General features: G+C 41.3%; 2 protein-coding genes across 5 annotated transcripts in view; one reads left to right on the top strand and one right to left on the bottom strand.

Annotated features, from left to right (window-relative positions):
- WDFY4 (WDFY family member 4) overlaps positions 1-25,262 on the top strand; it is a 370,216-nt gene that overhangs the window by 272,090 nt on the left and 72,864 nt on the right. For all 4 annotated transcript variants that reach the window (XM_037056671.1, XM_037056674.1, XM_037056673.1 and 1 more), the window contains exons 45-47: positions 1,497-1,617; positions 3,823-3,908; positions 5,755-5,817. In XM_037056671.1, the coding sequence (XP_036912566.1) occupies positions 1,497-1,617; positions 3,823-3,908; positions 5,755-5,817 (270 nt within the window). The remainder of the gene's footprint in view (positions 1-1,496; positions 1,618-3,822; positions 3,909-5,754; positions 5,818-25,262) is intronic.
- LRRC18 (leucine rich repeat containing 18) lies at positions 13,070-17,255 on the bottom strand. Its single transcript, XM_037056675.1, has 2 exons — positions 16,403-17,255; positions 13,070-13,155 (listed from the first exon to the last, which is right to left on the bottom strand). The coding sequence occupies exons 1-2, from the start codon at positions 17,164-17,166 to the stop codon at positions 13,134-13,136; spliced, it is 786 nt and encodes a 261-aa protein (XP_036912570.1). The 5' UTR covers positions 17,167-17,255; the 3' UTR covers positions 13,070-13,133.

Below are 25,262 nucleotides of genomic sequence, written 5' to 3' on the forward strand. Positions count from 1 at the left end.
TTTGAATTAAAGCCTCTAGGCAGAAGCATCCAGAATAAGAGCCACACTTGTATTTGATCAGTCCTGTAGCAACATCGCTCAAAGCAGGAGGCCTGAGAGGATTGTACCAAGAAGGGGCAGGGGGAGATGCAGAGGGCTGGAATCCATCCCCTTGAGGTCTGGCTACGCAGGGGGCTAAACAATGGATCAGGCTGTGCCCCTTGTGAGCAGCCTTCCCTTCTACCCAGCAGTGGCCATTAAGCACAGTAATAAGTCCAAGCTGTTAGTATGACAGGTGCTGGGCCACCACCCCTGACCACTGGCTGAAGAAGTCCTACAGATCTGGCCTGAGGGCCTGATCTCTTTCTTGGTTTCCCTTGGAAGCATGGTCTGTAGGCTAGCCATTAAGAGCTGTAGTTGGAGCTGGGATGGGGAAGGGGTGAAACACAATCTTCTCACCTATTATGCCATTGTGTACTGGTGTGTGGGACTCTTTCAGCTTTTGATTCTTTGGAGCTACAATTGGTACTCATGCTTCTTAGGGGCTGAGGGGCTTTTGAGGCCCTTCATTTCTCAGGTCCTAAAAGGGCATTCTTTCAGATCTTCTGTGGTCATGTACACAATCTAAAACTACCACATAACTCAGATATTCAGAAATGTAACTGTCCATAACTGAAATCACTTTATTTCTCAAGTCCCCTTTGTATTGGTGGTAAAAGATTCATATGGTTACCTAAAGGTATTTCAGTTACTTCCAGTGCAGAAATTGTTCTTTTTAGGGTAAGTACTAATCAAACTTATGATTCTCCCTACCCTTCTTCTTCCTTTCTTCCCAAGGGGAGTTATTCAGTTCTGGGAACTTCCCTGGTCTGGCCTCTGCTGCCACGTGCCTGGTCTCTGGCTCTGGGCATGTGCTCTGGAGGCCATTTCTGAGGCTGTGGTCATTGTTCCCCAGCCCACTGGCATCTCACACCTGCTGCACACCCTTGTGGAGGCTCAATGTTCTCTGCGACTTTTCCCAGGCTATACTAGATGTCACCATACCAGGCCCCATGCCACCTGAGGTCATGCCTAACTTGAACTTTTTTATTGAGGCTTGTCATATTTCTGCCCTATCCAGAGCCTGAACTTTCTCCAAATATGACTAGGGTATCTCCTTCAGTCTTCTCCTACCCCCTCAATCCACTTGGACCACTGAACTGAGAGAGATTTTGTACATGCATGCTCTTCTGCTCTTCATTCAGTGCCACTGTCAGTCCTGGAATTTGTCCCCTTGATGCCCGCTCACCTGGTGAGGCTGATGCCCCATCCTACACCTCAGGGCAGGGTGAATGAGGACAGGTGCTTAGGGTTTATTAGGTCAGTGGGTACTGATACCCTGGTCAGCAGTGACTGTAGCACCCCAAGTATGTCCTAGAAAATCAGGTAGGGCTGTGTCAGGAAGCTTATGTCAGGAAGACAGAAGGGGGACAAGCCCACTAGATACCCTCTCACTTCATGTGTTATTTTCTTTTCAGCATCAGCGATCCATTCATTTTCAACCTGTGCAGCAAAGACAGGTCCTCCGACCATTACTCATGCCAGCGCCACTGCTATGGTGACCTCAGGGAGCTCCGGCAGGCACGCTTTCTCCTGCAGGTATGCCCCAGGAGGGGGAAGGGGAAGACCATCTTGCCATTAGACTGGTGGTCCAGGCGCCATCAATGCCCCATCTGAATGTGAGGCACACATGCCCATGACCCCTTCCTGCCTATGCATAGCCCAGGAACCTATGGGACATACCTGTGCATTCCCCTGGCTTATGTTGGGTCTGGTTCCCTGGCTCAGGGTTCTTATTTCTTCCCTCTCACCCTAGCCCCTGACACTTGACTATCAGGAGCTTGTTGCTCTGTGTCATCTAGGATCCAGCCTATTTGTTTTATTTTCTCCTTAACATGCCCAGATCTTCCTTAGATGTTCAGGAATACCAAACATGGCAGCTCCATTGCCCCATGGCAGAGCTGATGCCTGAGAGTTGAATGCCGGTCTGCCCTGCCCTGTTTTGATCCTATGGACCTCTCAGCTGGCTGCCACCCTCCATCCACCCTCCCCACACACAGTCTTACCTATCTCCAAGCTCTTGGTAATTTACGGGCCCAAGCAGTTTAGACATGTACTGATTGTTCCTTCCAGCAAGTGTCCCAGAGACACACTCAGGGAGTCTTCAAAGGAGTCACCCACAAACTAAACAGAGCAGATTCCTTTTAGGGGCAAAGCTCTGCTGTCAGCTAGTCACAGCCTATTGTTCTGGTCCCACTTAAGGTATAAATGACTTGGTTTAGAAGCATCAGCTCAGTGGCAAAGGGAGGAAGAACTGTGGGGCTCCCAGTGGCTTTAGACATATCTGACCTTCACCAGCCCAACCTTTGCAATAGCAGAGCTGCACTCATACCCAGGGGCCTCCTGGGCAGCAGGCAGGGGAAGATCAGGATCCACCCTATAGAAAAAGAAAGGCCAGATCCTCACCCCCTGCCCTCTCTGTGGGTGTTTGTTCTACAAAGTCCAACAAGGGGGCAATGCTTTGCCCTAAGGAGAGAATAAGAATGACCTTCATTCATAAATTTCTTTGGTTGTATGATTTAGCCTGTGATCCTCTTGAGGTGTCCTTATTATTCTCTGGAACTACAACTCAGGGAGGTCTTTCTGTGAGGCCTACTTTAAAAAGCATCAGAAATGACAAAGGTCCAGCAAGCTGCTGGCATCTGACCAGCTCTCTCTCTCTCTTCCCGCCACTCCACTGCTTTTGCCCACAAAGTGCTGGTTCTCATTTTGCCTGATCTTCTTGCACCTCTTCATCAAGAGCTGAATGAGAAGGGGATGAGTTGCAAAGGTCCTGCCCTAAAGGTTCAGGGCAGTGTGGCCAGCATGGACCTAGTCCTGACCACAGCTCCACCACCTAGGCACAATGGGGCACCTCTCTGGGCTCCTCTTTCCCTCTAGTAAGCAGGGGACCACATCTTGTCTTTTCTACCATTACATATATAGGACCTAACACATTTTGGGGGCATATACTAAGAATCAAAAGTATTAGTAATGATTATATATCTACCTCACAGATAATACATAGTAGCAAATAGGTATCAGTAAGTGAGCTTCTTTTCTCCAGCAAACGGGTGACTGTTTCCAGATGGTTGGCTAGCTTGAGAGTGGTGGAAGCCAGATTTGGGAGTGGTGTGTGCACAACCAGGGGCACAGGGAGCTGTCTGCACAAAGCCATCACGTGTCCAGCCCTGCATTCTCCCAGGAGGAGGTCTGAGCATGGGCGCTCAAGGTTGCTGGGCAAGCCACAGCCTCTATAGATTCTGTATTCATCATCTATTTGCGCATTATTTATATTTCTGTTTATAGAAAAAAATCGGAGGCTCTTGTGTGCACCTGTAGAGGACAGTGGTTTGCCTAATCGTTACCAATACTTTCCCTCTACTCAGGAGCCCAGTGAACTGAACTTTGAGAACTCCATTGCAGCCAGGCAAAAGCAGGACCAGACTGTGTTGTTGGATTCAGCACCATCTCTGAATCTGACCCTGACCCACCCTACCCAGTGGATGTTCACTGGTCAGGACATAAGTCTCAATCTTCTATAAATCAGGCACTTATGGGAAATCAGTCTCTCAGTTTTTAAGTCCCATTCTTCTGAGGGTGCATGCATGAGAGTCTTCATTTCATATCCTCTGGTTCCATTTTAGATTGAAATTCTTTCACACTTGATACAGAGACCCAATGATCTATTGCCAATAGCTCTGCTGACTGAGGGTATCGCCATTGAGGAAACTTCAGGATAAGTACACGGGTTTCTCTTTGTAGGACATTGCCCTGGAGATCTTTTTCCAAAATGGATATTCCAAGTTTTTTGTCTTCCACAACAGTGATCGGAGTAAAGTCTTTAAAAGGTAAGCATCTGAAAACCCTTGGAGGAAGTTGACCCAGAGCTGAGAGCAGAAGAACAGAGCCTGCTCAGCTCATTCTCAGGAGAACTATTCAAACCCACAGTGAAGAGGATGTAGGCTAGACACAAGGAAAAGATTACTGACCCACAGAGCTGTTGAATTGTGGAACAAAGTATACAGGAAACTAGAGAATCACCTTTTCTAAGTCCTGGGAAACAGCTCCTTTTCATGGACTGAAGTACCATATTTTGCTGCATACAATGCACAATTTTTGCCCAAATTTTTCAGGGAAAAATAAGGATGTGCATTATACATGGGTAGTACTAATTCTGTACTTATATAAACGTCATTTATTCTTTTATTTATGCTTATGCTTTAAAGGTATAACTGTAGAAAACAATAATGATATCTGTATGCAAAATAATACCTTGGAATACAATAATTGGTTTTGTTTCTAAATATAAATAAATAAAAATTGAATTAAAATGGAAGATTTTTTCCTAGAAGTACATGCCAAAAACATGGGTGCACATTACACATGGCAAAATATAGTAATTTAGGACAGTAATTCCTAAAGAGTGGGAAAAAATGTGCAGACACAACAGACTTAAGAAACTAGCTGTTCAATGGGCTTTCCAGAATTTTCTGGCTTTATATTGTAACTTTCCAAGTAATTTTTCTTGGCTTAAAGTTTCTTTTGAATCCAGTTGCCAATTTTAGGTTGTTCTAATTTTATATCTCATTGGAAAGAATTCCAAACCCTGATTTTCCACTTCTGCATAAGAGTCTTTTTTCTTAAAGACAGAAGTCTGCCGTTTTAGTTTAGCTTTTCTTCTCCAAATAGATTAATCAATCTAAGAAGTGTAAGCCAAAACATTTCATACTAATATGTATTTATTTTTATTATTCTTAAATTTATAAATAATTAGAAATTTATAGAGAGAATATAGAAGGGACAGAAGAAAGGTAAGTTCCTAGCTATAAGCAGACCACACAGAAGTTGGGGCAGCGATGTTTGGCTCCACTTTGGGCAGGAAGTTGTGAAGCAAGATTTAACATCCCTGACCTGAACGTCCCAGGTCATTTTGTGCTCAGAGGTTCTAGCCTTGCCTTCCTGTTGGCCCTGGCTAGTCACTGGCACCAGGACTAGCTGCAATGTGCACAAGGCAGGGCCAGAGTAGAGAAAACTCCTACAGAGAGTCTGTGTGCACCAGTCTGGGCACATCTCCATTAGCTATGAACTTCCCTTTGAGGTTCTTTCAAGAGCAACTGTTACACTGCCTCTAAGGTTTTTTTCAAGCTCCATTTTAGACTACACTCAAGGAGCAGACATGCCATGTTGAATATCATGCTCATTTTCCCTTGTGATATCTGGGTGTTAAAAGTTTTTTACAGTTAACCTAGAAGTCATGCATCCGTAGCCCATTTAGTGAACCTTGCCCACCTGCATCCCACCCTACTCAAGGAGATTTCAATTAAGATTGCATTTTCCTCCTGAACACAGCAGTATTTTGTGAAATTGGCAATGGAAATGTAAAGTGCCTGGCCCAGAGGAGGTATCTAAAACATATGTTTTTTTAAAATTGTAGCTGTTGTTTTATTGTTATGATTGGTATTATCAAGGCTTGAATGTGTAAAGCTTTGAATGTGTGTGCAAGGTTTGAAGGTGTTGTGTGTGCTTCGGACCTGTACCGAGGCCTGGTGCTCAGTGCTCACAGCCTGGATATAGGATGGGGCTGGAGGGTCAAGCACCCAAGCTCTAGCCTAGCTCTGAAAATATCTCCCTGGTGGTGGAAGGGTCTCATCTATGCTGATAAAATGATCCTTTTTAATTTGTTTGCTTGTTTAGCTTCTGCTCTTTTCAACCCAGCTTGAAGGGGAAAAGCACTATGGAGGAACCCATCAATCTAAGGTAATGGTGTGGGGAGAGGTGCAGCCCTGCTCTGGGGGCATGGTGTTAGCCCCCAATTTCATTTGCCTGATCCCACTGTAAAGTTGTCACGTAAAAGAACATGCCAACCCACCTTCTCCTTATCTTTCTCTCTCCCACCCCAGACTTTCTCATTCTGCTCCTGAAGTTCCTTCTGCCAATTAAACCTCTAAACCAGACAGGATGTCCCATATACTTTGTGGCTTTTTCAGACCACAGTGGCAGGGAGCAGCCCTCTGCCTGTGGTGGGTGGGAGCAGGTTGCCAAAGAAGTGCCATCCCAGGGCAATCTTGGCAACAGGCCCTCAGGCAGGGCTCTGAGCAGTCCCAGGACTGCCCTTCCTATATGAGGCTCTCGGAAAGCTCAGAAGCTAAATTCATGTATGCTGGTGTGTGAATCAAGTTTAATTTATGAATTTTTGGTAGGGAGCATATTTCCCAGGCAATGAATGCTTACAGCCCCTTCCCAAGGCACCCCTTACAAGTACTCAGTTTTCCAGAAAGCCAGTTGGCAATCAGTGGGTCATTTAAGAATGAGAATAAAGGAAGATAGATTTCACTTGCTAGTTTTCTCCAGAAGTGTGTGGGGATACGGGAGGCAGGGATTTCCCCAGGAGTGGTATTCAATATAACTGTACTGACTATGGAATGGGGACCACCAAATCATTCAAAATTATTTATTGATGGTTATATGTGATGTTTGCTACTTGACGGAGCAACAAGCAAAATATTGAAGCTCTTCTCTGCCCTCATATTCTCTTGAGGAAGATAGAAAACAATTTAAATAAATAAAATACAAAGCATATTAGATAATAAGTATAAAATATACAGTAGATAGAAATAGGGACTGAAATCTTAGACAGGATAGTAAGGGGAGACCTCAGCAAGAAGCACTATTTAATTTAAGGCCTGAACAAAATGGGGAGACCAGTTGTGCAGATAACTAGGGGAAGAGCATTTCAGGTCAAGGGAAGAGCAAAGCAGGGACAGCATGGTGGCATGGCTGGGGCCAGAGTGGTTGATAGCTGGGAGTCAGTGGTAAGAGAGGTGAGAGAGATAATAGGGCTAGGTCACATAAGCCTTGGGGCTCATGGTAACTGTGTTGGCATATTGGAGGAATGGCATGACCAACTTATATTTTGAAAGACTCACCTGTCTGCTGTTGGAGAGAAGATCACAGGGAGATAAAGGCAGAGCTGAGAGGCTAGTTAGGAGGCTTTTCTGTGATCCAGGTGAGAGACGATGTCTTAGAACCAGAGGGTGATCACAAAGATGAGGCAAAGTGCTCGTATTATTGAAATGATTTGAAGGTACCTCTGATGTCATTTGTTGACAAATCAAGTGTGGACCGTGTGCCTGTGAGAGAAAGGACTTAAGGATAAGCCCAAAGATTTAAGTTTGAGTTGGAAAATGAAATGGGGAAGAATACCGGAAGAATTATTTTGGGGGTGTGATAATGATAGGAATCTTGTTTGGGACACGTTAACTTTGAGATGCCTGCCAGGCATCGAGGTAGATGTATCATGTTGGTCAAAGGATAAATGAACTTCGAGTTCATGGAGAGGTCCAGGTGAGAGGTAAGTTTGAAATAGTATTTAAAGCATGAGACTGGGTAAGATTGCCAAGAGAATGAGTACACACAGACAAGAGGTTTGTCCCTGAGGCACATCAGCCTTTAGTAGTTAAAGACCTGGGGAGGAATGAGCAGAGAGAGGAAGGAGTGGTCAACTGTGCTACTCATCAAGTGTTGTTGGTAGGCCAAGTAAGATAAGAACTGAGAAATGACCATTGATTGCAACATGGGGGTCACTAATGACCTTCAGGAGATCCATTTGAGTGACTGCCAGAAGAAGCTCCCTGTGGTTTCAGGCAATACCTCTTTACTTGGTAGATTATGGAGAAGTCTAGGACATACTCGGCAATGGTCTAGGAGACCTGGGTAGCAGGAAGCCACCAGAGGTGGAGTAGCTGTTTACCAACTGTACTGGATGTATTTCAATAGTTTGATAATAGTAGAAACCTAATTGTAGATATAAAATGAATATTAGCCCTGGTGATCTCATATTGTTTCATATAAACCTTAATTTCCATACTTGGATTACTCTGCAATGTTTCAATGCAAGTGGTGAAAAGACATTTCAAACTAACTGAAGCAGAAAAGAAGATTCATCACCTCACATACCTAAAGGCCAAAATAGGTCTTGGTCCAGGCATGCGAATTTTCTGGGGTCAATAAATCCTCAGGAAACTGTTGCTCTCCATCTCACAGTGAGAATTTCCTCTGGATTAGCTCCCTTTTCAGCAGGCTATCTTAGCAGAAGGGCATCACTGCCCCCCAAAAGCATCAGGCTGACAATCAATTACATAGGAATTCTGCCACACAAGGAATGCTCTGTCCCAGTAATATCAGCAAAAGTCCCTAAAGGTGATTTTCATCTGCTCAAGTCAGGTTAGCTGCCCATTCCAGAAGCAATCAAGTGCTTTCATAGGCCAGGTCAGAAGCTTGTGTCCACCCAGCTTGGGGAGTCAGTTCCATGCAATGATAGAGGCCACACTGAGGAGATGGAGGTTTCCCAAGAAGATCCAGGTGCTGTTACCATAAGATGGGTGAATGCTGAAGTGTCAACAAAAGCAGATGGCCATCCTCTGCTCCAACCAGAGAGCTCCTCCCCCAGGGACCACAGCACTCATGGGTTAGATGTCCATTTTCTCATTCCTTAAAGTTCTCTTTTTTTGCATCAGCTTTGAAACATGTCACTTCACTGAACCCCATTTGTCCCTGCAGATTACCCTCTTATAAAGTATTAAGTGTGTAATATCTCTCAGTGATCATGAAGCTGTCCCTACAGCTGTTATCAGTACCCTATTCATTTCTATTTTATTGTCCTCAGGGTCTTAGAGGTGCTTTGCCCCAACAATGTGTACCTTCATCCACACAGATAATGGTCCAAATTTCTACCCCAGGGGGAGAGAGCATAGATATAGATGAGGAACATAGGAGCTAAACTATGGCTATGGCCACTATATTGGTTGTCTATACAGAAATGACTGCCTAGTGGAACAGATCATTCTTGCTGTGGGGAATGAGTCAAATGTGCAGAAATTACTTCTCACCCATCCATAGGGATAACCCTAGACACCAACCTGTGTACCACTTTGCACCTGTGGGACAGTTGGGCAGTGTGTGGATTTTATTTTCACTGTGTTAATTTTTTTCATCATGGCCATCTGAGCCTATTGGAGCAGGATGTTCCAGGGCCACTCTGTGCTTCCCTGGCAGAACACCAGCGTAGCTCCCTCCAAGCATGGAGGTGCTCAGAAAATATAAAATGGGTAAGCTGCTAAGGTCAGTTGGGAACAATGCATAGTATTCCAAGAAATAGCAGAGGGGAGCTTTGACAAAATAAGGAAGCCCCAGCCAAATTGTTGGTGCTAGGCTTTGAGACCATGCATGCAGCCTGGGCACATGGTGAGGCTGTGCAGCAACAGCCAGCCGTGACCTCTGGGATCAAGTCAATTTGGACTCAGAGTAGGTACTCAATAGATTGTAATTTCTTTGCTTAGTTTAAGAATCACCTACTGTATTTTGGGGGCATGTTTATGGAGTGATTGATTAAAAACAGGCAGCTTCTATACTGTTTGCTCTTTGGCCTCCCTCCTTTCCTGCCCTCTCTCAAGAGCCTCCGTGTACTTTCAGAACTTCAGGATGGGGAGGCAGTGGTAGCTCCCAGCCTTAGGCTGGCCATTGTTTCTGACATGTTTAAATTTGACTTCTAAGGGCAATGCCCAGTTCATACTATTAGTCTTTAAAAATGACAAGCTGTGTTTTGGACACTAGTGATCATGAGCTTCTCTGCATTTAATAAGGTTCTGAGAGTTTTCAACTGGCCCAAGATGCTTGGTTTGTTCTATAGGTTTTCATACCTCCAGCCTCCAGCTCTTGGTGACTGACTTAGCCCCAATAGAAGCCATCCCCCACACACAGGAAAACAGAGTCTTTGAGTACCAGAGATTTGCCTAGAATTCCAGTGGTCATGGCAGCTTTCCTAATTGAATTCCAAGGAGCTTTGTGAGCCTGGATCCTGAGGAGAAAATACTTGCAAAGTTTGGATGAACTTAGGATCTGTAATCCATCTGCATCTCCCCATGGTACAAGACTAGACCATTCTGAAAGCAGCATGGCAGCATAATCGAACATCTGTGGGCTGCTGGGCTCTGCAAGCTGACAGGGGTTTCTACTCTAAAACTAGCTAGACCCCTTGGATAAGTCTGACAGCCAGAAAACTCCTCCATGGTAGACCCAGGCAGGCTCTGCTGAGAGGTGAGGGGACCAGCCAGAAAACAGCAGGAATAGCTGAAGTTATAGGGAAAGGACAGCTTAGTTTGGAATATCAATGAGAATAAACATATACTCTTACAATTACAGTTATCTGTGCCCTTCCAAAAAGGTCTGCAAAAAGCTTCAAAATTAAATATAAGGTGCAATGATCTTTTAAACATTACCCCAGAACTCCTTTAAAGGAGAAAAAAAGTAAATCTGATCATGAACCTGAAGTCATCCAGTTATTGTAATTGTCCTGAAACTATAAAAGAACAAAGCTGTTCTGCTAGGTTATATCATTTTCCAGTGACAAACAACAAGAATCAGGGGAATTTTTATATTTCTCTCCACAAAATATATTTTCTTTTGTCACTGAATATCAAGTGTGCCCTTGCCTAAAGGGTAGTGGGTACCAAAGAAGTTAATTTTGTTTTTATAAAATTTGAAGAAAGAGCACTGCAGAATATAATTCTCTATTTTGTTTCTCTGAAAAAGTAGGGCCCTAACATTTGGATTTTTTTGTATACAGACATTTCTTTGGGAAGCTAGCATAATCTAGCTCAGATGCATTGCTTCTCACTGATCTCAGTTCATATTGGCTGGACAGTTTAGAAAATCAATTTAGAAAAAACTCAGATACAAGATTAGGATGTCTATCTGCCTCTTCCACGCTCACACAGCACAAATCTTCAAATATGCTAAAGGCCTTCTTCTGTAGCTGTGGTCTCTGACCAAGTAAAATACTCATTTGATGTGTCATCAAGTCAGAAGTGTCCTGGGCTTAGAGGAAGCTGTTGGGTGTGAGACAGTGTTTATATTTGGGACCCTATCATATCTGGGTGTCTATAAATTCTGAAGTGTTCTCTCAATTGCATAGCTTACTTAATAATGTTTGGAATGAAATGCATTTTTGGCACAAAGTTCTATATTTCAGTGTTGTCAGAATTTCCTTTTATAGATTATCTTTGAAAAATAATGAAAGACAAAGAACTTAAAAATCAAACCCTAAGAAGCTGTAAATACCTGTAAGAAGATGACCTTCCAAGAGAGTCAGTAACAGACCAGAGGCACCACTGCTGGCAGTGTGGAAGTTATAATTGAAGTCCTCTTCCTCCCCAATCTGATCCTCAAACCTGCTCTCTAGAGACTGACATGGCTGACCAACTGTGTGTCTATGTGTCTATGATGCACACAATTACTTGGATGAAGAGAGCTGCAGCTTTTTCACCAAGTGCAGAAACATGCTCATAGGCTTCCTGGTACAGCACAGCCCTGGAAGTGTGATTGCAGAGACTACCCAGCTCAGACCTGGGTCCAGAGTAGGATCGATGGAACCAGAGTGAACTGAACAACCTGGTGGGATGCTTCCATGGGGTTAGGGACAGGGGTACAGAAACCCAGAACTGTAAGGGCAGAAATTCACTGATTCAAAGCCCACTCACTCATTTGCTTTTGGGCCTAGCCTCTTCCAAAAAGCCTGGGACAAAAGTAAAGAAGCCAGGTGTTTTCTTTTGTTTCAGCATCTTTCTCAGGGACCTTCAAGGACATGATGTACAATGGATAATTTAGATTAGTTTGGTGAACTGAGGTGAAGGCGCTCTTTGTCCTGAAATGCCTTAACTGTTTGGGATGCTCTTAGCAGATAATCTTCCCCATGGTTACTCAGAAATTAACACATGACACATGTACAAAGATCCATTTATTGCTGCATCTGGGTTGTAAGATTGTGTTTAATTTTTTATTTTAAATTAACTACAGATTCACAGGAAGTTGCAAAAATAATACGTGGAGTTTCCACACAGCCTTCATTTAATTTCTGCCAGTAGTTGAACTTTATGTAACTATAGTACAATTTCAAAAGTGGTAAATTGACAAGGTACAATATGTGTGCACAATTTTTTGTCATTTTATCATGTAGTTTTGTGTAACCACCACCACCACCACATGCAATTATTTTTATTTCTGCAAAGCTATGTCTTGTGCTACCACTTCGTGGTCAAGCCCACCCTCTACCACACCCCATCAACCTAAAAGCCTGGCAACCTCTGATTTGTTTTTCATTTCTATCTTTTTTATCATTTAGGAAATGTTCTCCATATGGAATCATAGAGTGTGTGACTTTTGGAGACGGGCCAGTTTTACTCAGAATAATGTCATTGAGATCTATCTGAGTTCTTGAATGTTTCAATACTATGTTCCTTTTTATTGCTGATGAGTATTCTATGCTATGGATGTACCATAGTGTTTACCCATTTGTCTATTCAGGGAAATTTAGTTGTTTATAGTTTGATAAACAGTGATAAAACTTTTTTTAATGATAAAACTATAAAACTATAGTTTTATAGTTTTATCATAACAAATAAAGATGACTATTTACATTTAATGTAATTATTAAAATGTTAGAACAGAAGTCTGCCATTTTATTTCTAGTTTCTTATTCTTTTCCCCGTTGTTCACATGTGTTTTCTTTTTCCTTCCTACCTGTGCATCACTGAAAGATTTGTTAAAATTCTACTTTGATTTACCTATAGCATTTTAGTGTATTTCTCTGTATGAATTTTTTGTATACATTTTAGTTGCTTGGGGTATTACATTATATATACATAAATCATGACAGGCAACTGGTGTCAAAATTTTACCAGGTTGAGTAAAGTGTAGAGACCATAAGTCTTTTAAGTCTTAATGTCTTCTTCAAAATTTTTAATTGTCTATAATTTATATCTATTATTTTCTTTAATATTCTCTTTATATACATGAGAAATATTTGAAAAATATTTCCAAAGTCATTTTCACACATAGATGATCTGAAGCAAAGAGAAGCATAGTGAATTTAAGAAGCAAGTCCGTGGCTTAGAGAGCACCGGGGAGCTTGGCTTCTGGAATATACCCTTTCACTTTCTCCTTCTGAGTGCTTTTCTTCTTCAGAGTTGATTATTCATATTAGCTGATCAGTCTTCAAGTTTTTGCCATAAGCTACTCTAGGGAAATGGTGAGCCTATCCTGGGAACAGAGACACAAGAGGCAGAAGCAATTACTCCAGATCACAGATGCAAAACACAAGGACAGAGGTCATGCATGGGTCACCTAGGTTACACCTGGCTTTCAGAGAGGGTGATGAGTAGGTTAGTGGAATAAGCTTTCATTCTGTTTGAGGAAAGAGAAACCCCATGGTTTTCCTATCAAGTGTTTTTAGGCTTACTACAACTTCCAGGGGCTAAAGATTAATGTGGTATTTTAGAGCATGAAGAAACATCAACAACAAACATTTTCTTTGACAGAAAAAGAAACAAAATATAGAAAATGATTTCTACCTCCATTCTTTACATGGAGGGCTTCATCCTACAGCCAGGGTTTCCTGGCTAACAAGGTATCTAATGTTACCTAAGATATCTAAGGGCTAATGGAAAACCAAAGCCCTCTATCCATTGATATCTCAATGTTGGTGAAACTAAATACACTTAAAACCTCTTCCCACCCTGGCTGGGTGGCTTGGATAGGTAGGAGCATCATCTCATATACCAAATGTGGATTCCATTCCTAGTCAGGGCACATACCCGGGTTTGTGGGTTCAATCCATGGTTGGGGCATGTATGGGAGAAAACCAATTGATGTTTGTTACATTGATGTTTCCCTCTCTCTCACCCTTCCTCTCTCTTTAAAAGCTATAAACATACCCTTGGGTGAAGATTTTAAAAAATACTCTTCCTAAGATATGGCTGTGAGAAAGAAAGCTTAAAAAAGCACCTATATCAAAGCTGGCAAATAAATGTCATCTTGCACACCAACCATTCAGTTGGTAGCAAATCCAGAGTGGTACTTTGGAGAAGAATTTTGAGACAGGCAAAGTGAAAGACTGTGCTGCAATAGGGCGGAGAGCAAATAGAGGGGGAAATCTGTGGTGCAGGCCAAGATCCTTCCTAGGGGCAAAGGGACATCTTTTTACCTAATTCCTGGTTCTTTGCTGATACTTTTAAATAAATAAGAAGGGAACACTGATTCTAAGGAGATTCTATACTTCTTGGCTCAGAGATGAAGTAGCTGACGTAACAGAAAGTCTACCATAAGGTCATGTTCAAGGCCTGACGTACTAGTACTGGCTCCTGGCATGACATCTCACTATGTACATCATAGACAAAACTGCTCCATTAATCTTCAAAAGGGCTTTTAATTTTATCCAACATTAAACAAAGGGAAAAGTATAAAGGATGCTATTTAATGCTGGCAAGGACACAGTAAAATGGATTCTCTAAAATATTACTGGTAGATATATGAATATGCAAAAACTTTTTATAAGGTAATTGATAGCATGTATCAAACATTTAAAAAACATGCCCTTCAACACAATATTTGCAGTACTGGAGCTATACCAAGGAAATAATGCAACATATTTCAAAAATCTTAGTCATTCAGGCTTTCATCACAAAACTGTTTCTATTAGTGAAAAACTGGAAACACATAAATGCTCAATAGTAACGTATAGTTATGTATATTTATGTTTATCTTGCAGATGTTTGAAATTATGGTCATTAAGATCATGTAACAACACAGATTTCAAGGAAAGATGAAAATGAGGTGAATGCTGTAATTTTAACTACATAAAAATACACACAGCAGAATAACTAGTAAGGAACTCTGTCAATATTATATCTGGCTTACACTGTAGAATTGTGTCTACTTAAAAGCTGTTATGTTTAAAATTATAGTGTGTCTTTGTCACTTTTATAATGGAAAACATTTAATAAAGGGAACACTGAGAAGGGAATTTTTAATCTATATTTTAGAAAGACAATGGCTAAGAATTATAAAGGAAAATAAGCAATGAGAAGTAAAGAAGTGAAGCACACAGTCTGCTGTGGTTTATAATGTGAAAAAAGAAATAGTCCCACTGAACCCAGCATAATTCTCAGTGCTTTCATTTGACAGAACTGGCTGCCAACACAGAAAATTCTTCATTAATTTTTAAAGCTTTTCTAAAGATATTTTTCTTGATCCTTTTATGCAGTATGGAAGTTTGAGTGAGCGGTACAGTGAAAAGTTCTCTGCTATTGTGAGGACTGACTCTACCCTTGTCTTTTCTGTCTGAATATCTGGTATAAAGAGGGACAGTGTCCAAAGTAGTACCTCAGTCTTGAAATTCACAAAGCTCCAGTTCTTAGAGAGAATTAACTTCTATTGAGTACTTACACTGTGTGGTGTTTGCTTTAGACACATAATGACCTTGGATTTGGGGCTGAATTATTCCTACCTTACAGATGAGGGAACCAAATTTAAGTGAGATGCTCAAGAAAATGGCAAGAAGAACAGCTGTCCTGAACCTACATCTGGCCAACTGCTGAGTCTTCGACTTTCTCTCTGCCAAGCCAGTCCTAGGCACTATGTGGTCCTAATCTCCTAATTTCCTCAGATAATGGCATTCTGTCTGTCTGCTTTCAAGGGGTCTTCCCTACAGGCTGCACAGGATAGGCCAAGCTTTTCCCCATTGGACACAGTTTCTGCATCAAGCACAGTGCCTAGAAAGGTTATTTATTTATTGACTGTGCCAACTCAGACCTGTAGCCTTTCTTTCCCTACTCCTACAAAAGTCTGGAAAAGAACTGGACAGAAGAAGATAGGACTGAAACCTCTCTCATTCATAGTTAAGTTCTTGAGGTTTAGTCTGCATAAAGCACCTAGAGCATATTATGCAAACACAGATAAGAGAAAAGATGGCACTACTTTGAGCCCAATATGTTACCTGCCAATACTTAATGGTAATACCTGCCCATCTCTGTGTCCTAGTTTTGTTCCCATCCAAGGCTAAATGCCCACCTGCTCCTAGCACCCATGCTCTGAGATCCCTGGAATTTGAAGTTCTGCCCCAAACAGATCCATAGGACAAGCTCCATTTTCAAAAGCTGGTGGTCAGTTCTGAAATGTATGATAATGAGACTAAGAGTGTGCTAACAACATTAACTGCTCAGACCATGGGGCTGCAGGCAGGGGAGTTACGAAACAGAAGTGAGACAGAAAGCCCTTTCTTTACTCATGTGTGGGTGTGCACATGTGGAGAAGACAATGACAAAGAACTAAAAGCCTTTCAATCAAGAAAATCACAAACCAACATGGTAGGGAAAGGTATTTTATGGGCTTGGCTGGAGTAACTATTGCAGTAATAAGGCAATCTCTCAATTTTCTGTGGATGCAGCCCATTGTCATCTACCCTCCCTCTGTTTTTCCTTTCTGCCTCAGGGTCAGGGTCCAAGGTCACCTCCAATCTTCCTGAGACTCCTTGGCCATGGAGTTGGGTGAGACCAAATTACTGAAGATGGCTTTTCTTGGTGTTGTCACAGCCATGCTCTTGATTTTGTTCAGCTTGTCTCGGGCCTGCTGACATTTTCTCAGGCAAGGCCCACATAGATCCTTGGCCTCGACCAGATATAAGTTTTCCAGCCTCTTGATGGAGTCTATGAATGCGTCAGACTCCTCTGCCATGGGGAAGGGGTTTCGCTTTGTGTTGAGCTTTTTTAGCTTGGGCAGCTTGGAGATGCTGTTGGGGATGTTGTTGAGCAGGTTGTCATGGAGTCCTACCTCATGGAGCTCCTTTAGAGCACCCAGCGTGGTGGGCACACTTTCCAGGTGGTTCAAACCTAAATTCACAGTGCGAATGTTCTTGAGCTGGTTAAGTTCCACAGGTAGCCCGTTGGTGGTCAGCCTGTTGTTGCTGACATTGAGGTACAGCAGAGTACTCATCTGGCCAATGGACTCAGGAAGCTTGTCAATGTAGTTGCTGTGCAGGTCCAACCACCGTAGGTTCTGGAACTTAGAGATTGAATCAGGGATCTTCTTGATCATATTCCGGCTAAGATCAAGCTCATCTATATCGTTCAGTCTCAGAATACACTTGGGGAAGTTGGTAATTCCCATCTTGCTCAAGTCAAGGCGTTTTCTCCCATCAAATGTGATTTTGATACAATTCTTGGCCACATTGAGGGTGATCTTCTTGCCCTTGGGGCCTTTTCCACCCTTGGCCATGTTCTTTAGTAAAGGAGTATGTACGAAGTATGTTGTTCTGGTTGGTTGGTGATCAGTTTGAGGAAAAGATCACATGAAACTACTAGAAGATATACTCTAATAAGAGGAAAAAAATATCAGGTTAAGAGATTACCTGAGGGCATTGGATTCCCCTGAAATCATAATGTTTTTCTCTTTAATAATTTAAAATAAGAGCCCCAGCTGGTGTGACTCAGTGGATTAAATGCCAGCCTAGAAACGGAAGGGTCATTGGTTCAATTCCCAGTCAAGGCACATGCCTGGGTTGTGGGCCAGATCCCCATTGGGGAACACACAAGAGGCAGCCACACATTGATGTTTTTCTTCTTCTTTCTCCCCACCTTTCCCCCTCTCTAATAATAAATAAATAAAATCTTTTTAAAAAGTAAAGAGGAGAGTGGAGAGAATAGGGCATCAGCAGAAGTAATCTAGACAAAGACCTTCAGCAAATTGAATCCTCTCTTCTCAGTGTTTCCAGATGTAAAGTGAGAGGTGCAGGTTTGGCCTGAAGGATGCTCAGTGCCCATCTGGCTGTGCCATTCCTGACTTATGAATCTTTCCATTGTTCTGAACTTTCAAATATCACCTCTCTCTGTGCCCAGGGTCCATGTTATGTATGTTTGTGTGTTTTCTTGGATATCAGCCATTTAACAGACTCTCACATAAATCTAGTCTTTCCTTAGAGTTATGTAAATGTTCCTAGTGTGGCACTGCTGAGTTCTCAGAACTACCATAGTGTGGATATGAAGCAATAGGATGGGAGTTGAGAGTGACTTAAGCACCCTGCAGTTTCTGTACTTACATCTCTCTTCATCTTCAGGACCCAGAGAAACTAGTCAAGCTGTGGCTACTCTAACTGCCATGCACTGGAAGCAATGCATAAAAGTCTTTTGCTCAGCCCACAAGTAAGAAGATTGGCCTACACCATGCCTGTTAGCATGGAGGGGCCAGGACTGAACTTAAAAGAGAATGCTTTTTTTTTTTTTACCTCCTGCCCCCCACATTAAATCTGTTCCTATTCTTCATAGTGAAATTCAACTGTAGACACCAGTGCACTGAAAGGTAGTCTGATGTTTATGACTGTTACCATATGAAGAAGTAGAATGCACAGAGTAAGGGGTGGATTTGGCCTCAGATCCTGGCTTAGAAGTCCAGCTCTGTCACAAACAACTTTTTTTAGGTTTCAGGGCTTCAGTTTACTCAGTTGTGGAAACACCCCTCTTACAGGGTTCCAGGGAGTGTAAACTATTTAACTATAAAGTTCTCACAAACTAAAATCTCACTCATGAACAAATAGGCCATAAAGACCTATATATTTTAAAGAGACTGAATTTATAGTTAAGAAGCTTCCCCTCAAAACTCTAGGGCCAAATGGATTTATTGGTAAATTTTACCAAACATTTAAAGATGACAATAACACTTTTAACATGATCTTTTCCAGTAAATAGAAGAAGGAGCAATTCTTAACTTATTTTCTAAGGCCAGCTTACCCTGATACTAAAATTACACATAGACAATATAAATAAAGAAAATTACAGGCCAATATTCCCGATGAATATAGACACAACATACTTCAACAAAATGGTAAATTGAATCCAGCAATATGTAAAAATAAAATACACAACAACCAAGTGGGAATGCAAATTGATTCATTATTCAGTAATCAGTGTAATATGGCATATTAGGTTCAAAAGAAAAAAGTACATGATCATATCAACTAATGCTGAAAAAATATGACAAAATGTAATATTTATTCATGACAAAAACTCAGCAAACCAGTAATATAAAGGCGTTTTCTTAATCTGATAAAGGACTTTCTCTCTTCCTGTCCTCTGCCCCTGTCTCTTTCATGCACACACACACACACACACACACACACACACACACACACCACAACCAAATCATGCTTGGTGACAGAATAAATGCTTTTCTCTCTAAGTTTAGGAACTGAGCAAGAAGGTAAACTCTTATTCTTCCTTTTCAATATTACAATGGAAATTGTAGCCAGGGCAATAATGTAAGAAAAATAAAAGACATACAGATAGGAAAAATTGAAATAAAAATGTCCCTACTCACAGATTACCTGATTTGTCCACATAAAGAATCCTACAGAATTTAAAGAAATACTCTTGAAACTATGTAATGAGTTTAGCAAGGTTGCAGGATACAAGATTAACACACAAAACCCCACTGAATTTTTATATCCTAGTAATAAATAACTGAATGCTGAAATTCGAAAAATAACAATGCTTTAGGAATTAAAACACTTGTGTATTTCACATAAGTAACAAAAATATTCAGGATTACTGGGGTAAAAATTATAAAATATTGATGAAAGAAAGTAAAAATCTATTAAATGTAGAAACATACCATGACCATGAGTTGGAAGACTCAGTATGGTTGATGTCAGCTCTTCCCAAATTGGTCTAAAGATCAATGTAATTCCAATCAAAATCCCAACAGGATTATGCATGTATATGAATAAATAGATTCTAAAATTTATGTTGAAAGGAAAGGAACTATAAATCCAAGCATTTTTTAAAAAGAAAAATAAAATTGGAGGATTCATGCTTCCCAATTTTAAAACTTATTGTGTTATTACAATATGTGATATTGGCAAAGGGACAGATATCTAGATCAGTGAAACAGAAAGTAGAATCCAGAAACAGATTCACATAACTGTGGCTAATATAGTCAATTAGTTTTTGAAAAAGTTCAGAGAAAATTCAATGGAGAAACAGTAAAGTTTCAACAAATGGTGCTGGAACAGTTGGTTACTGATATGCAAACAAAATTGAATCTTAACCTAGTGAAGTTGCCTCAGATTAACTCAAAATTAATGATAGATATGAATATAAAATATGAAGCCATAAAACTTTTCAAAGAAAACATAGGAGAAAATCTTCATGACTTTGAGTTAGACAAAAGTACAATCTGTAAAGAAAATATTTGCAATTTGGACTTAAGCAAAACTTAAAATTTTTGCCCTGTAAAAAGAAAACAACTGTTGAGAATGAAAAACAAAGTATAAACTATAAAAAAATATGTGCAAATCTCATATCCAACAAAGCACTAGTATCCAGAATCTATAAAGAACTCAAGGTCAATAGTAAGAAAGCAAACAATGCAATTAAAAAGTGCCCAAAAGACTTAATAAAACATTTTACTGTAGAAGTTAAATGGTTGGCAGATGAGCCCACAGAGAGTTGCTCTGTATTATTAATCACGAGGAAAATGCTAATTAAAATCACAATCAGATACTACAGTTATTAGAAGTTCCAAAAATAAAAAGAAAACAGAAAAACCAGTAATACGAAGAAGATTTGGCAAGGATGTGGAACAACTAAGAGTGCTCATATTGTTTATGAGAATTTGAAACAATGTATTTACTCTGAAAAACTGTGGCAATTTCTTATAAAATTAATCAGTGCACAAAACCCAGCATTTCTCCAACCAGGTATTTACCCTAAAACAACAAAAACTTAGGTTCATACAAAAAACTCATTCATGTATGCTTATAGCTGCTCTACTCATAATTGTAAAAATAGGAAAAAAATCCAGAGATCTTTAAGTGGGTAGCTGGATAAAGAAATTGTGGCACACCTCTCCCTGGCTGGTGTGGCTCAGTGGATTGAGTGCTGGACTGCTAACCAATGGGTCCCTGTTTTGATTCTCAGTCAGGGTACAGGACCTGGGTTACAGACCATGCTCATAGTAGTGGGCACATGAGAGGCAACCACACATTGATGTTTCTCCCTGTCATTCTCTCTCCATTCCTTTCTCTCTAAAAATAAGTAAATAAAATCTCTAAAAAGCAGTTAAAAAAGAAACTGTGGCACATCTCATAATGGCATGTTTTTAAGCATGAAGAGGAAAAATCTACTGATATGTGTAACAATGTGAATACATCTCAAAAGCATTTTGCTGAGGCAAACAAACCAGTCTCAAAAGTGCACATAATGGATAACTGTATTTATATGACATACTGAAGAAGCCACAACCGTAGGTACAGATCACAGATCACAGATCAGTGGTTGTCAGGGATGGGGGTGGGGAAGGTTTGAAGGGAAGGGAGTAGCTGTTTGAGTATCTGGAGTGCTAGAACTACCTAAACTACCTATGTGTTCACTGTGGTGGTGGTTAGGTGAAGCCACACATATATTAGAGCTCAAAGAACTGTCTACACGCAAAAGGCAGTTTTATTGTAGGTAAATTTAAGTTTTTTTTAAAAAACTTAAAAATATCTGGGACTCGATAGTCTATTTCTGTCTCTCTAACCTCAGTTGCTTGCTCAGCCCAATGTGGAGGTCTGTGACTTTTTCATACCACCCACCCTTCAGCCCTGTTTTGCCTTGTAAAGGTCATCCGAATGTATACCATGTGGGCACTGCCATGGTGTGTATGCATGTCTACCATGTGTGTGCACATGTGCACACTTCAGGAAATAGCTGCACAAGGTGATATGTCAGAAAAACTGTCTTACTGCACTTAAGTTAAAATTTAATTTAAAAAAGGATGGACTGATTGGGGGAGCCTGTGTTCTGATCATATGTTTACCAATGACTTCTCCTCATGGTGGGTTGCCAGATTTAGCAAATAAAATCACAAAATTCCCAGTTACATTTGAGCTTGAGATAGCAATAGGCAGTTTTTAGTATGCATGTCTCATACATTGCATAGCTCTGTATTTTATAATAATTGGCAATTCTATCCCATGAGCCTGAACAACTAATAAAGTTTCCTTTGTCCATGGCCCTAATTAGTCCTTTGGAACTAATTTGAGCCAAGTCAGTGCTTATTCCTGCATTCCTTTGTTTGTTCACTCATTCAGTAAATATATTGAGAGCCTACTATACATCAAGACTCTGTGTTGCACAGATGAGCAATAAACATGGCTGGTCCCCAAGTTCAAAGAGCTAAAATCTAGATTGTTACTGATTCTGGCCACCAATTTCCTGAGCACCCAAAATCCTGGGCTGTCCTTTGTGTCTTTTATATTTAACACAAAGTTTAGATCTAGGAGGCCAAACATGTCAAGCAAGGGTTAGAGGGGCTGTGTATAGGAAGACTGTTTCCAGGAGACTGGATATTCAGTCCATTCAGTCTAGCTGAGCCTCCTCCTCACAGCCCATCTGCACCATGATATGAAGCCCTATCAGTTCTGATGAATGATTGGGAGGAAGTAGCATGGAGCTGTCTGCAGAGTACTTCTCCATTAAGGAGCTTCTCTCCAACAGGAGCTTTGGCTGTGAATCTGTTCAATACTCACCTCCACAGCTAAGTAAGGGCTGGCTGGAATAATGCCCTTCACCTCCTCCCCAATGTGTTTTGGTCTCCAGAAAGCCCTAGGTAAGATGGAATATGATCATCCCCCATCCCTCCATGCTTCTCCTAAGGGCCACCCTACCTGACTGGGCCCCTTGCATTTGGTTATGGAGGGCAAGGTGTGTTGTGTTGTTCAGTATCCATCCTGGACCCCCAAGCTATTGAACACTACTAGAAGCAGCCCACTGACAAGACATCCCTTCTCTCATTCAACTCCCAATGGTCAGCATCCTGCCCAGGCCTGCTGGCAAAAGAAGTATGAAAGAGATGATCTTTTAAAACAACTTACACTAGTTAGATGGCCTATTATCAATTCACAGAATCCTTAAGTGTGGAGCCAACCTACATAAGGGAAGCTGATGATTATAGACAGAAGAGATGTAAATAGATTGCTGGATGAATGGATGGGCAGACCAAAGGATGGCTGAATGGATGGATAAGCAAATAATAGATTACATTTCACATGAACAGCTCAGGAAGCCAAATATGAGAAGTTTCTAGATGTACAATGTCTTCTTGTCTTGTACAATTTGTTTTTATACTTTGGAAAAACTGAGCCAGTTGGTTTAACTTTAATTTCTAATTAATTTTTTGATCTAGTCATTGTGAATCAAACAGCATGGTAGGACACCCCATGGATATCTAAATTAAAAATGTAATGGAAATCTATGTTTTAATGCCATCAAAATATTTGCAAGCATTCCAGTTGTAAGATCATTATCATCACTATGATAATAGAATTTATCTGATGCTTTATGCTCATGTATCATTATGTTTTTAAGTAAAACAGTTTTAGACATATATGATATTTTTAAACATCTTACTAATGTGACCTCATAATAATTTCATTCTTTTGACTGATGCATTGAGACACAGGATAGACACACTGCAGAACTGAAACCTCAAAATTGCTTTCTCATCATCAATACTTGGGACTAATTTCATGCAAGGTTCAAGCCATATGGATGAGAATTACCATTTGCTTATGAGCCATCTCTTAAGGGAAAATGATGCAAACCTCACTCTATAAAGTCACTCATTCAAAAGTCATTGCATTTATTCTTTCCCACAATTCTCCTGAGACCCATTCACTAGACGTGTGACAGACCAGCTTCACATCTGCTGTGACTTCCTTCATGGCTCCAAATCATTCATTGTGTCCTCCATGCCTCCTAGAATGAGCTGTATGTTCACACAAGAAGCCACATGGCAGGTGGAGATGTGGAGTGATCACCACAGAGCCCTCTGTGGAGTGGGTATGTCTGGAACCTCTGGCCAGGCCTCTACAATAGGCATTAATGTTTGACTCGGGCAAAGTCTTCATGGGGAGAAAGAATAACTGCTTGGGTTAGGAGCTGTGTGCTCTGCTACTTGCTCTACAGTGTTATCTGGTTTTTCACTGGGAATATAAACATGAAGTGCTTTTATTTTTTTGTACTCCTGCCCCACAGTATTATGATAAGTCCCTTTGCCTGTGGGCAGGAGAGATTGCTAGGACAGGGATGACCTAGAGGCAGAAAGACTTCTGTTGTGCTCCCAGGAGAGCTGCACCAGACACACTTGGAAGAATTGATGGAGATGACAAAAATAGGTTGGAAAGAAATACAGACAGCAGGAGTGGAGTCTTACAAAGGCCCTGCCTGATAAGGGTCTCCCAACATTAATTTGCAATGTGTTACATAATGTCAAAAGCCATTTACCATCATTCAGTTAGGTGACGTGTATCAGAGTAACTGCTGCAAGCATGCTGCTGGGCTCTTCCTGCATCTCTAATCTCCATAGCATCTATGCCGAGTGTCAATCTTTTTTTTTAATAAGAGAATTGAAGCTCAGAGAAGTCAAGTGACTTCCTCAAGATCACACAGACAACACAGCACAGCCACAGATGTGTCTGATACCTAAGCAATGATCTTGTCAGTACATTTTTCTGCCTCTCTCTTCTCTGCCTTCTGTTGCTGTTGCCCAAGCAGTAGAAAATGCCTTGGCATGGGGGACTCAGTGCTGGCCCCAAGGACTCCAAGAAGCAGCAGGTAATCCAGAGCACTAGCACTCCCACAGCAAATGCTACCTCTCTGACAAAATATTATGGCTGCCTGCCCCACATGTCCCTTTTTAGGTGTATGCTATTTTGGGTCACCCATGGGCTCTCTGACATTGGAACTAAGGAGAGTCAGAGTTCTCTGAGTGACCAGTTGCTTGCTTGGGTTCATTCTAGTTTGGCATGGGCTAGCCAGGGACCTGAGGAATCATTCACCACAGGCCACCTAAGGGGACTGGAGTGCTCTCAGCTGAGGTAGCTGGTCGACCTTATGGACAGTGAGGAGAAGGAAATGTGATCTCTGTCCAAAGTCCCTGCAGGGATAACTAATGTAGATGCCCCACTGACTTTCTGAAGGGACCACATCCAAATCAGGGTTCCCAAAGAAACCATTTCAGCTGCACCCAATACCTGTTCACTCCACTACCTAAGGGTTAATATGTGGGGAGCTCATTTTTGTAGAAACATATATGCATGCATATATCTAAATACATCTACATAATGTGAAGTTTAAGGAAATTGTAATAGCATTAATAGAGTCATTTCACTGTAAGAGCTTGGAGATCAGCAGTGAGAGGGAGGAAAGGTAGAAGGGAGTGGTAGAAAGAGAGTGAAGGGGGAGAGAGAGAGAGAAGCAGTTTAAAAGGTACATACCATGCCACCAGTCAGTTCATTTACTAAGCATGTGCCTCAAGTGGGCAATGATGGAGACAGG

This window comes from Sturnira hondurensis, unplaced genomic scaffold, assembly GCF_014824575.4.
Source record: "Sturnira hondurensis isolate 20B ecotype Veracruz unplaced genomic scaffold, ASM1482457v3 Scaffold0009125, whole genome shotgun sequence".
Lineage (NCBI taxonomy): Eukaryota > Metazoa > Chordata > Mammalia > Chiroptera > Phyllostomidae > Sturnira > Sturnira hondurensis.

What these genes read in the sequence shown, in the direction of transcription:
- LRRC18 (XM_037056675.1), bottom strand. Translation starts at nt 17,166, where the DNA reads ATGGCCAAGGGTGGAAAAGGCCCCAAGGGCAAGAAGATCACCCTCAAT. An exon ending in GAGTCTCAGGAAGATTGGAG is followed by an intron (nt 13,156 to 16,402) that starts GTGACCTTGGAC and finishes CTCTGTTCCCAG; the next exon opens with GATAGGCTCACCATTTCCCT.